Consider the following 12,625-nt stretch of genomic DNA (forward strand, 5'->3'; position numbering starts at 1 on the left):
GACAAATTAGGAGATATAATGGAAAAGATGGCACACTCAGATAGGTAGATGGAGCCCTTATTATTAACCGTGGTTTCACTAAGACTCATTCTTTCTATGATCATGTGAAAGTGAAGCTGCTCAGTCGTGCCTGACTCTTTATGACCCCCTGGACTGTGGCCTACCAGGCTCCTCCGTCCATGGGATTTTCCAGGCAAGAGTACTGGAGTGGGTTGCCATTTCCTTCTCCAGAGAATCTTCCCAACCCAGGGATCAAGCCTGGGTCTCCCACATTGCAGGCAGATGCTTTACCATCTGAGCCACCAGGGAAGCCCCGTCTATGATCACAGTGAATGAAAAGAAATGAGCTTTGCCACACTAAGTCAAGAAAATAAGTAAGCATAGCTGATTTATAATGTCCAGTAATTTTCAACATTAGAAGTTTGCTAAATACAACATTTTTCTCAGGAACTTAGAATTATGTCACCATAAAAATATGTTATATACGTAGAATAACTTCACCTCAAAAGGAATGACACCAAAACATTAAAATATCAGTGTTTAATTCCCTTTTTGAATGTGTGTTGAATTCAATACAAATTGATACAGAATTTTTCTAGGCCAAAGAAACCAATGTTACATTTCAAAGGCAACTGATTGCAAAAAATATATAATCTGTGCTATACTTCATTTTTTAAAAGAAATTCAGGATCTTATTCTATGCTTAATGTGTAGCAATAACGAAGTCTTCTTGACGGCCAAAGATATCACAAGAAAGGAATGGCACGATAAAGAAATTTTGGTTGTTTTGTTTTTCCTCTTCGTATTATCTTCATATACCAGTAAAAAATATACTCTTTAATAAATAAATATATATAATAAATATTCGCCAACTGAAAATGTATAAATAGGTCCATCCTTTAAAAAAAAACAGTCCATCTTGCTGTGGCCTGTTTCCTAGTCCATGTTTCACCCTAACTTTTTACATATAATGTCATCACCTGCAAAATCCTAGAAGGTTCTTAGAATTTATATAGCAATAATCTTGGCCAACTATGTCAATCCATCTCTTCAACATGAAGTATCTATGTGTAATGTAACCTTCAAAGTAAACATACTCCAGAGAGGTGAGGCACCAGCAGCAAACTAGGCTGAATTCCCAGGATCACAGTTGAACAGATTTTCAGCTTCAATCTATGAGTGAGGACTGAGCCGTGTACCCGAGGAAACTAAATCCACTTGTAAAAAGAGATCTTGACCTACTTCAAGTGAAAATATTTTTTGTTTCTTGTTCTCAATATTCTTTCCAAAGTCAGTATCCCAGTGGAAAACAGACTCCATAACATTCTGAATGTTGTCCTGGGTTCCTATTTTATGATGAGAACAGAAACAAGAAAGAATAGTTGTAGTTTGGTTCTTCAGTAAAGACACCAACCCCCTTCAACTGTACATAAGTAGGTCCTTGTACAGTTCAGGAACTCTTTCTGGATCCACTGGTCTAGGCAGGAAATGTGTAAATTTCTGATGTCTTTTGGACCTGGCACCATCTCTTGGAGTTCCATCTTTGTTAAGTGCCACAAAATACCTGCGGCCAGTGTCTCCGTGTTTATATATGTTCGATGAATAGGTATTATACCAGTTCTCTTCAAATTGCTCCCTAAAGATGCATTCAGAAGTCAGTTTCTCCTACAAGAGAGAAGATGGCTACCATTAAAAATGATATTTTTAAGAAAGTTTCCTTAGAAAAATCTCAACTTTTATATTTTTATTTCTTTGTCTATAACTATATCCTTGTCAAAGAAGGAAAAAGGATAAACTGTTTCTGCTTTGTTCTGTTTTAGTTCTCATGTTACCTGGAACTCTTTCTCCCAGGTGACTCCATCCAGCAGTTTATTTAATTCAAAGAACTTTAAGTTGAATGTCAATTTTCAATTTTATTTCCAAATATTGGGTTGGCCAAAAAGTTCATTTTGTTTTTTCCATAAGCTGTTACAGAAAACACAAATGAACTTTTTGACCAACCCAATACTTAATAAATATTCTAAATTTGGCCATGCTTCATTTTATCTCAATTCCCATACCTTAACCACCAAACAGACTTGTAGTTTATCTTGTTCCATCATTAGATGCCAAAGTTCTACACAGCAAATCTCTACTATCATCTTGAAACATTTCAAGATGTTGCTAACATTCAAATTGCTAAATTCAACATTGCTAACATTCAAATTCCTAATTCAAGATCACCACTCCAAATCATATATCCTCCCTTTAGGAGTTAATTATTTAATTATACAATACCCATGATTAACTTGTGTCTGGATATTGCTATTCGGTAAATGCACCAAATGTAGTAAAAGCCTGGTAATTTCTTGTCATTTCAAGATGGACTGCATATTGTCCCAAGACACTGACTGCAGTTGCTTTTTTTTTAAATCTGACACATACATGAAGAGGGAAGACTGAAGTGAAAGTGTTAGTCGCTCAGTTGTGTCTGACTCTTTGCAACCCCATGGACTGTAACCCAGCAGGCTCCTGTGTCCATGGAATTCTCCAGGCAAGAACACTGGAGTGGCTATCCATTCTCTTCTCCAGGAGATCTTCCTGGCCCAAGGATGGAGCCCAGGTCTCCTGCATTGCAGGCAGATTCTTTGCCGTCTGAGCCACCACGTGCATGTTTTTCTCTTTCAGTTGTGATTCTACTCTTATGAGATTACAAAATGCATTCTCTGTCTTTCTTCTGAACTGACAGAAAGCCCAGGAAGGGCAAGTTTTACCTTTAAAAGGATAGATATTAAGTGGAATACCATTTACTGAAATATGATAACCCATTTTCCTCAGTGTATATAAAGATTCTAACTGTACATTGTGGTCTCAGTTGAGATTTTAAGAAAAAAGAAAGTACCCAATAGTGTCATCTGATAAACCATAAAAGCTAAATTCTCTTTGGAAATAGCTACAGAAATTGAGACGTTAAGAAGGAATTTCGTGTGAGATGATGGGAGGGAGTGGCACACATTTACACTGTAACAATTTTCTTAAACTTATATCAATTATAAGCAACTGTGAATAAATAAATAATGTTACCAGTGAAAGATAAAGATCTACATCATACTGCAGATTGAACTTTATATTATCCTGTTATTCTAATTCTTGTGTTGTTGATGTTTTGTTGTTTAAAAAAGAAAAGAAAAAAATCTTACACTGATGAAATATTAACCTGAAAAGTTTAAAATTTTTAAAGTATTTCCATATTTAAAATATTTATGGTAGACTTACAAATGTGTGCACTTATCCCCAGTGATGAGCTTAAAAACTTCCCAATGCAACTCCAAGAGCACAGCTACTATAATTATGAAGACATCAGATATGGCCCAACTAGTGTGTTGCCATTGTCTATTGTTGTTTACAGTATCCTAAGATTTCATTAAATCATTTCCTATATTGCAAAGGTCAGCAAGTCAGTGATGTATACTTACCTACCTACGAAGGTAGTAATGGGTAGAGAAAATTTATATTAAATGAATGTAAAGAATCTAACAAGGCAAGAAGAAACTGCTCTCATTTTCCTATCTCTGGTCCCAGGATAATGGGCAGAAAGAACTAGTGAACTAAAAGCAATAAAGGTTTAGGGTTTAAGAAGTAGAAGTGAGTTATTAATGCTATGCTACTGCTGTGCTGCTAAATCACTTCAGTCGTGTCCGACTCTGTGCGACCCCAGAGACGGCAGCCCACCAGGCTTTCCCGTCCCTGGGATTCTCCAGGCAAAAACACTGGAGTGGGTTGCCATTTCCTTCTCCAATGCACGAAAGTGAAAAGTGAAAGTGAAGTCACTCAGTCGTGTCTGACTCTAGCGACCCCATGGACTGCAGCCTACCAGGCTCCTCCGTCCATGGGATTTTCCAGGCAAAAGTACTGGAGTGGGATGCCATTGCCTTCTCCGATTAACGCTATACTACAGTCTAAACAAATGGAAATTTATCAAGATAAAGATTTTTCATTTCTACTTAAGTACGTATATTTATATATTTCTTCTGATATGCATTACTGGTAGCTATTTTACTTAAAAAAATGGATAGTCATTATTTAATGAATTACAGTAATTTAAAAAAAAATACGTACTGATCCATATAGTTCTCCTTTGTCATTCATTCCAAGGTAAAGACCACTGTCCACACCTCTAATACTGACAAGTCCCACTGCCACACTGATGAATTCCAGGATACCTGAATTTATAAACAAAACAATGATTTGCATTTATTAAAGAACATACAACTAATGAAAATCTTCCAAAGAGTAGTAGATCAAATTGCTAAATATAATACTATGTGTGGAAGTCCTTCATAAACTGAAAAGTGCTGTACAATTGTCATTATGATGAAACTCCCATTTTATAGATAAAAAAACTAAAAAAAGAAAAAACCGTTCATTGTGATATAGCGTTAAAGGTATAAAACCTTAAACAAAACTAACCAGGGTTTGAATCCAGTGTAGTAACTTACTGAGTACATAAGTCATTTGTCTTTTTTGAACTTCAATGTCTTCATACATAAAAGAGTGAAATGCTTCCTTACAGGAGAGTGGTAAGGACTAACATTTTTAGGCAACCAATAAATGGAAGCTATTATTACCATAATTAGTATATAATAGAGATGTTCTTGGTTCTCCTTGATTCCACTAATTATAACCATGTCCTGTTAATTGTTTTGCTTTGCTTTTGCTTAGTATGAACTAAGTAACTTTTTTTCTAGCAGCAGCCAATATACTTTATATGGATGCATTAGTATTTAGTAGTTTATAAAGGGCTTCTACTTTTACTTTCCCATCTGGTCCTCAAAAACAACCTCCTAAAATAAGTATGGAAGATATTATTATTCCATTTTACATACAAAGAAACTGAGGTTTGCCTAAAGATAATGATATTTGTAATTAACCGAACAGATACTTGGAGTCATATCTTACGCCCTAATTCAGTGTTTATACTTTGGAACACTGCTTCAAGAAAGTAGTTTCAAAAATTACAGATTATATAATATGCTGTTTCCCATCCCATGATTCTTAAAGATAAATTTTATGGTTCAAAAAGTTAAATGATTTTATAATTCATGAAATGTGATAGCTAAATACCAAGAATTTAACATGCAAATAGATTTCACTTTCAGAAACTTTCCAGAATTGAGCAACTAAACAACAACAAACAGGTAAATTAGTACAAAAAAACTCTCCACTCAACACTATTAATACACTATAGTTAAAAACAACAACAACAAATACAACCCTTAATGCTTCCCTCTGCATCATTCTTTTCCTTGGCACACACTAACCTGTGGACTAGTGTCTTTGTCTTGTTCTTCTCTTTAGACTCTTTGCTGAAAAAGTATATAGCAGACTTTCTATGCTTGGAACTGCCTTCCTCAATAGCTTTCTACCTTCACCCCTTCGCCTTGTCTTAAGATCCATGACAGTATAAATGTGTACCATTTAGCCTAACTCTTGCTCTTAAGTCATTTCTTGATTTATTGTACTACAAGTTTCTGTTTGGACACATGATATTACTAAGGCCAAGGGAAAATACAAAATCTGGCTATTTGCTTATATGAAGGGCTCTGTTCTGCCCAGATCCTAATTCATTCATTGGCAGAAACATAGATGCTTAAGCTCTAAACATAGATTCTTAAGAGCTCAAAGGAGCTCTTTCAAACTATTAGGAGATCATGTAGAACATTAGACCTAACAAGGATCTAACAGCAACAATATACTGCCAAATTTCCTGTAAGCGGCTTGCCCAAGGCCGAGAGGAGAAAAGATATATAGTAGGAAGACACAGACCCCAGAGGATAGCCATTATGATAACTGATAGAGAGGTAGGAAGTAGAGGAAAATTAAACTTACTACCAAGCTCATTAGTGATCCCTATTAGAAACAAAAATAAAGACCCTAAACATGACTGGTAGAAGAAGACACATTGATGGAATTTCATCCAGGATATACTTACAATGTATAATTACTTGAAGTTGTAATGAATATTACATTCAAATTGAAAGTGCACTGTGGCTCACTTGTAACTTAACTCTCTTCAGGTATCTGATTTACATTAAGACACTCTTGTCTTTCAAAGAACAGGAACTGATTAACTGATTAGACTGCATAGTAGAACTAGTTTTCAAGTATAATAAAAGTTTCGTTTCCATATATATTAATTATAAAACAGATCTTATAATGTATTCATTTTTCTCACAACTAAATCATAAACCACATGCACTTTAAGTCTAATCTTAAAGTAATGCTGCTATCTTGTCCAAAAACATGTTAATTGTAGAAAGACAAGCAATTACATATATTCTTAGAATAATTATATTCAATACCTTCAACTTCATTAAACGATATGAAAAGTCTCATATACATATAACAAGGTCGAAATAATTTTGTGGTGTCTCATGGGAGCTGATGGGGAAAAGGTTATGTGCTTTTCATGTTCCTCTTAAAGATTTTAGCCACACTTTTAAATTCTGATCCTTTTTCTCCACAAGGAAATAGTATACCACACAGTAATTTGTAATCATTTGATTCTTAAATGAGATTTGACAAGTCTTTCTTATTTATAATATGAGGTGGCAACTAAGCTAATTCCTGAACAAAGAGTAGACATGAAAAACTTTCCTTTAGAGGTAATCACAGATTTTAGATAGATTTTCTAATGCCCAGTGTCCCATAAAAAGACTTGGAGGTACTTTGTCTTTCTGGTATCATTTTCAAAGCCAGCCTTTTAAAAAATCATAATAAACAGGTGAGTCAACCCACAATGCAACCACATCAGACAAATCTATGGAGAATAGGAGAGAAGAAAGGAAAAGCCTTTAAAGGAATATGTTTGATCTCAGGCTAAACTTTTTTTTAAGTAATGATTCCATGTTTACGTATTAGGTAAAATCTTTCTACTACACTACTGTGCAGAAAAACTCTATTATAAATACAGAGCTAACTCAGATAGGGAATTTTTTAAGCCTCACTGGGACTTTTTGTTTTTATTCTATTGATGTGGTTTTAAAATTTTAAAACACAGTATTGTGAATTTTTTAGTTAATCATGGTCAAATTAGTATAAATAATCAAAAATGTTATCTACTTTAACATCTCAAATAGTACACCTTAAGCATTTTCAGAATTCTTACTTTGATGACAAAGAAATAAATTTTAGAATAAATAATTTCATAGTTAATCATTGAAGAACTAAGAAAAGAAGGCAAAGACAAAGAGAATCATATAATATTGCTGTTGATGTTGTTGTTTAGTTGCTAAGTCATGCCTGACTCTTCTGTGACCCCATAGCCTGCAGCCTGCCAGTCTCCTCTGTCCATGGGATTTCCCAGGCAAAAATACTGGAGTGGGTTGCCATTTCCTTTTCCAGAAGATCTTCCTGACCCAGGGATTGAACTCACTTCTGCATTAGCAGGTGGACTCTTTACCACTGAGCTTCCTGGGAAGTTCATTTAATATTACACATGCATGCTGAATATATACTTCCTTCTCATCTACACTTCCTTGTAGTAAATTACAGTGCTTTAGCTATCAAATGCCACTAGGATGCACTGTAATGCACTCTAGAGGTTGTTACTCATTTAAGCCACCATACTAATCTGGGTTATCCTTCCTTTGTGTAACAGTAAATATTTTGTTCCTATAAGTACCCCTGCACCACAGAGTGACTTAACCCAGTACAAAAATCAGTCCAAGTCATATTTTTGCAATTACTAAATAAGCATACAAAATTTTAGCAAAAACAAAATTTCCACTAAGATGGTCATTCTGATAGGCAACATCTGTATCTTAAAGAATGGAATAAAATACCAGTTTGATGAATGTTATCAAGTCGACAAATATTTACTAATCTCTTCCCATAGAGTCAGTCTTATAAAAAGACACAAAGTAGAAGAACTACTTGACTTTGGGGAGATCATAGTTAAATTACAAGTATCTTAAAAGTAGAATTTCCAAAGTTATACCATGTATCACATGGACCTCCCTGGTGGCTCAGCAGTAAAGAATCCACCTGCCAAGCAGGAGACATGGGTTCCATCCCTGGGTCAAGAACATGCCCTGGAGAAGGAAATGGCAACCCCATTCCAGTATTCTTGCCTGGAAAATCTAATGAACAGAGGAGTCTCGAAGGCTACAGTCCATGGGGTCACAAGAGTTGAACTTAGTAACCTCACCACCACCACTACTGTGTATCAGAGGGGGTGGGGGGTGGGGGAGCCTGACTATTACCTAAGCTTAACTTCTACGTGTTCTACTTATAGACATTAACACATTTGCCCTCATTTCTAAATCTTTCTGGTAGCTGGAGGGTTTTTCTGTAACAAGTGAAGTGCAGTAATTACTCAAGATGAGGGAACTGAGCCACCTGGTGTCAGCAAAGTTCTTTAGATGTGGAATTTCAGCCTCTTCAATTTAGAAACCACTTTCTGAAAGTGACCCCAAGGTTGGCCACTGGGTCATGACACTCTGGACTCATAGTCAATGGGAATTCGGAAAAGATCAGTGGAAGTTGCAAACATGTGGGGTTTAAAAAGTTAATTTTCTAAGCCTTTAAGTGCTACCAAATGATCACCACATGCTCATTTCCACATCTAGGGTTACAAATGCCCCCTCAAACTGAGATTTACACTTTTCCAAAGTTTTAATGAGGACTTCAAGTCAAAAAGAGAAAGCCAAATAAGAACAAGGGATGAGAACAAGAGAGGGCCCTTCAGAGATAAGACTCTCAGAGAATTCCACTGCTAAGGAAGGGAGAAGGAAAGCTGACCCTGTGTTAGGCAGGTCCTTTCACATTGCTGCTGACAGGTAAACGGAGTCTTTAAAAAGAGGTATAATGATTCTATCTAGTGAAGTTCCAAGTTGGGTGATCAAAATCCTTCAAGAGTGTTAGCCAGTTAACTCGAATATGATGAACACTTCCACAGTAGAGGAAAGATCCTGGGCTTTTAGAGCAGGAGAGCATCTTAAAAAGAATTACCTGATTTAACCCCATCATTGTACAGACAAGGAAAGAAAACTCAGGCTCACTGGTTAAAGCACGTGCTAGTCACACAGCTAAGTAAGGAGGAATTACAGTAGAAACTTTATGGTTTCCCAATCTAGTCTCTTAGCAATCTGCCTTAACAATATTCGGGTTTTGTGTTTTTTCCTTAACTCCTTCTGCTCCCAGTCACTGTTGGAGGTATTCAGAAACATGTTTCTTTGTGTTCTCACCCATGTCTTCTTTCTCTTCCCTACTTCCTCTTACCTATGGTCAATACCAAGATCTTTGCTTCAGGATTTCATAATTTCTAAAGAGGACCTTGATTAAGGGACTGGGCATGCTCTGTAGCCCGATAAGCTTTTCGTTTGTTTCTCACCAAACTTTAACAGCGCAGAGAACTGCAGGCAGGTGAGCCTGACAGGAGCGAAGGTGCCCACGGAGAGTTAATCTGTTACCTGCTCAACATGTGTGGTGCTCTAGGTAGACAAGTAAAAGCTCGCTTCCTATTTTTGAGCAGTAACCATAAAAGCATCATCAACTGCCTGGCTGTAAGGCAGGTCGAAAGAAGCGGAAGGCTTTCTGTTGTTAACGTTTGTTAAGTGGACAGGTACTGGGGGGAACGTGGGGGGCGCAGGAGAAAATAATAGGGATTTAAAAAAAGAAATAAACTGCGAGGTAAGAAGTGCGGGAAAGATGTGGCTCCGAGTCCAGGGCTCTGCGTCCCAGGCAGCCAGGTGCGGGAAGAGCACCCCCCTCTCCCCTCCCGCCCCCTCCAGCGTCTGGAGCAGCAGGCCTGCCGGCGATCGCAGAGGCCGGCGGACAGGCAAAATCCTGGGGTCCCGTAAGTCCCAGCCTGCACTTGGCACCCAAAGGGTCTCTCGAGCTCCCGACCCCGCGCAAGCCGGAGTCGCTCAGCAGGCGAGCAGGGAGGAGCACGGGATGCGGGCGCCCGTACGTACCGAAGAGGCTGTGGTCCTGCCGGGTGCCCTGCACGCTGCCGTCGGGCAGGATCTGCAGGTGGAAGCCGGTGCGGCAGTAGAGCTGCCGGCGGCGCAGGAAGCCGTGCAGGTGCGCCAGCTCCGCCGCCCCCGGGCCGCCGCGGGCGCCTCGCTCCGCCGCGCTTCGGCGCTCGCCCAGCAGAGGCGGCCGCTCCCCGGCAGGAGGCAGCAGGAAGTGCGAGCCCACCTGCTGTCCCAGGCCCTCCAGGCCGCCCAGGAAGCCCCCGACTTCGGCTAAGGGAGCCATGGAGCGGCCAGAGGGCGAGGCGGACGATCCGGAAAACAAAAGACACCCCCACCCCACAAGCAAAGCAGTAGCGGGGATGGGGAGGTGGATGAGAAAAAATGATGGCCAAACAAGCGCCAAAAAAAAAAAAAGTTAAGGCCCAGTTACTCCCGTGAGGTCGCAGGATGGACTTTGCACTGAAAGCAGGGACGCTTTCACTGTCTTGGAGCGATCTTCTCTGCCGGGGTAGGTGGGAGCCGGCTGCTGGCCTTGCAGAAACATCTATAGGCTGCCGCTGCCAATACTAAGGCTGGGGCTCGGGGCTGGGGCTCCAACTCCGCAAACTGATCAGATCAGAGTCCTGTGTACATACACACAGTATATATGCGGGTCCTCTTGACATATGCTAATCAAGTCCTTTCAAGCGCGCTGGGGAGGTTTCCGTTTGAAATCTTAAACCGGCCTCCTCTCAACACGTTTTTGCTCTTCGGAAGTGACCAGAAGGAGCCCTTGACGGCTCTCTATCAGTGGCAGTCGCAAAAAAAAAAAAAAAAAAAAAATCATTCCCACCATTGGCCAGAGCTGGCCAGCAACTTCGGGGAGGCGCAGTCAAGGCCCCTCTTTGCGGTCGTCTCTGGAACAACCGTGATGCCGTGCGGCTGCGGCCGTGCAATCGCCTTTGATGTGAGCTCCTTTGCAGTGATAGATCGCTGCTGAAAGGAGCCCAACTTGGCAGGTAGATTGAAGAAGGGAAAGGAGGGGTGCGGGGGAGGGGGGAACTGGGAGGGGGGAAGCAGGGAGGAGGGGATGGGTAGAAGGAGGAAAAGGAAAGGAGAGAATTGGACCCTTTGGGAGCTGCTGGGAGCCTGCAGTGGACAGGCAAAAAAAAAAAAAAAAAAGGTAAGAGAAGGAGAAGGAAAAAGGGCGTTACCCGAGGCTTAGACCTGCCCAGACACACATGAAAGGAAAATCAAAGCTTTGACAGTTTAACTCACTAATTTTAAAACACTAATAAAATGTACAAGCATTACTCGTTTCTTTTATCATTTAGATGGGGGATTTTCTTTACATAATCAAGGTTAGGTTAGGAACACACACACACCGCCCCCTACCCAGGTTCTCTTTAATGTTTATCTTTACTCAGATAACACATGATATAACCTTCTATCAGCATGGAAATTTAAAATTGTGCGCTAAGTTTGTAAACTTTTAAGCAACTTTATATAATAACATAATCTAATTGTGAATCTAGGGATTAAGAATAAATCCAAGTAGGCTGAAAAGAGATGGTCCATATTCTTATGGATACCACAAACAGAAAATGAATGTCTGTAATAGGGTCATAAATGACAGGTGACCTGTGGGATCTTTATCCAGTCTAAGAGCACCTCCCTATTCTTAGTTGCATTTGCTTTCAGACTATATTTTTTTGATTGTTCACATTTGAATTATAAAAACAAATAAATGGAAAATGGTGTTGCTTCTTGATGTGTTTTTGAGACCCAGAAAATTGCATGTGGAACTGCCCAGTGCATATTTGTCAGATCCAAAGTCATTGAGGTGAAGGAGCTGGATACACATGCATTTAAAACTTCAAACTTTGGTTTTGTACCACTAGTTAAATTTAAGATCTTTATGTTACAGTTTTTCAGTGGCCAAAGTGTTGAGAATCATTTGGCAGGTTTTTATACTTCCTCTAAGCATAAAAGTTTTAGGAACTCCCTGAAAATGAGTTTTTCAGCCCCATTTCACGGTCTGCTTAACAAAGGCCTCAACTTGGGAGTGCAGATGGATGGGATTTTTTATTTTATTTGCTGTGAAGGGATTTTTGCTAATTAATTGGCAGGTGCTTTAGAGTAGGTAAAGTTACACCTTTTCATCACTACGGCCCTAAGTACTGACCCTTGTGCAACCAAGTTATAAAAGAGTCCTTAAAGCAAGTGATTTACTGTTGATAGATATGAAATAAAACAAAAACACTGGCTTAAAACAATAAACAAATACATCACTTTAGAAATGTACACAGCTAAGTCTGTTTTAAAGGTTGTACCAGGTAAGTGTCATATTATTTCACCTTTCAAATAACAGCAATCTGTCTTGTGGTAGGACCCCCAAATCCACCATAATCAAGATTTCAAAGCACATCTGTGTAAACATTATCACATCAGTGGAAAACATCAACCAATGAGCTTTTACTTTGAACCAAATCTTCTTAATTGCAGAGTTAAATCAAAGAAAGTTAGATCAAAGTTATATGAATCTCATAGCAGGATAACTAAAGTAGCCAGTACATACATTGATCACTTTTAAAGAAGATACTTAAAGGTTTAAAACTAAGATCAAGTACCTTTAATGAGGTTTGTTTCAAGGTCTAACTTCTGTACAATATATAATGCTGTTAATT

General features: G+C 38.9%; 1 protein-coding gene across 1 annotated transcript; it reads right to left on the reverse strand.

Moving 5' to 3' along the window:
• Positions 1-568: 568 nt before the first annotated feature.
• On the reverse strand, positions 569-10,608 carry FGF20 (fibroblast growth factor 20). Its single transcript, XM_005887439.3, has 3 exons — positions 9,957-10,608; positions 4,099-4,202; positions 569-1,665 (listed from the first exon to the last, which is right to left on the reverse strand). The coding sequence occupies exons 1-3, from the start codon at positions 10,240-10,242 to the stop codon at positions 1,420-1,422; spliced, it is 636 nt and encodes a 211-aa protein (XP_005887501.2). The 5' UTR covers positions 10,243-10,608; the 3' UTR covers positions 569-1,419.
• Between the last annotated feature and the right edge of the window lie 2,017 nt (positions 10,609-12,625).

The sequence above is a fragment of the Bos mutus genome, chromosome 27, assembly GCF_027580195.1.
Source record: "Bos mutus isolate GX-2022 chromosome 27, NWIPB_WYAK_1.1, whole genome shotgun sequence".
In the NCBI taxonomy this organism is placed as follows: Eukaryota; Metazoa; Chordata; class Mammalia; order Artiodactyla; family Bovidae; genus Bos; species Bos mutus.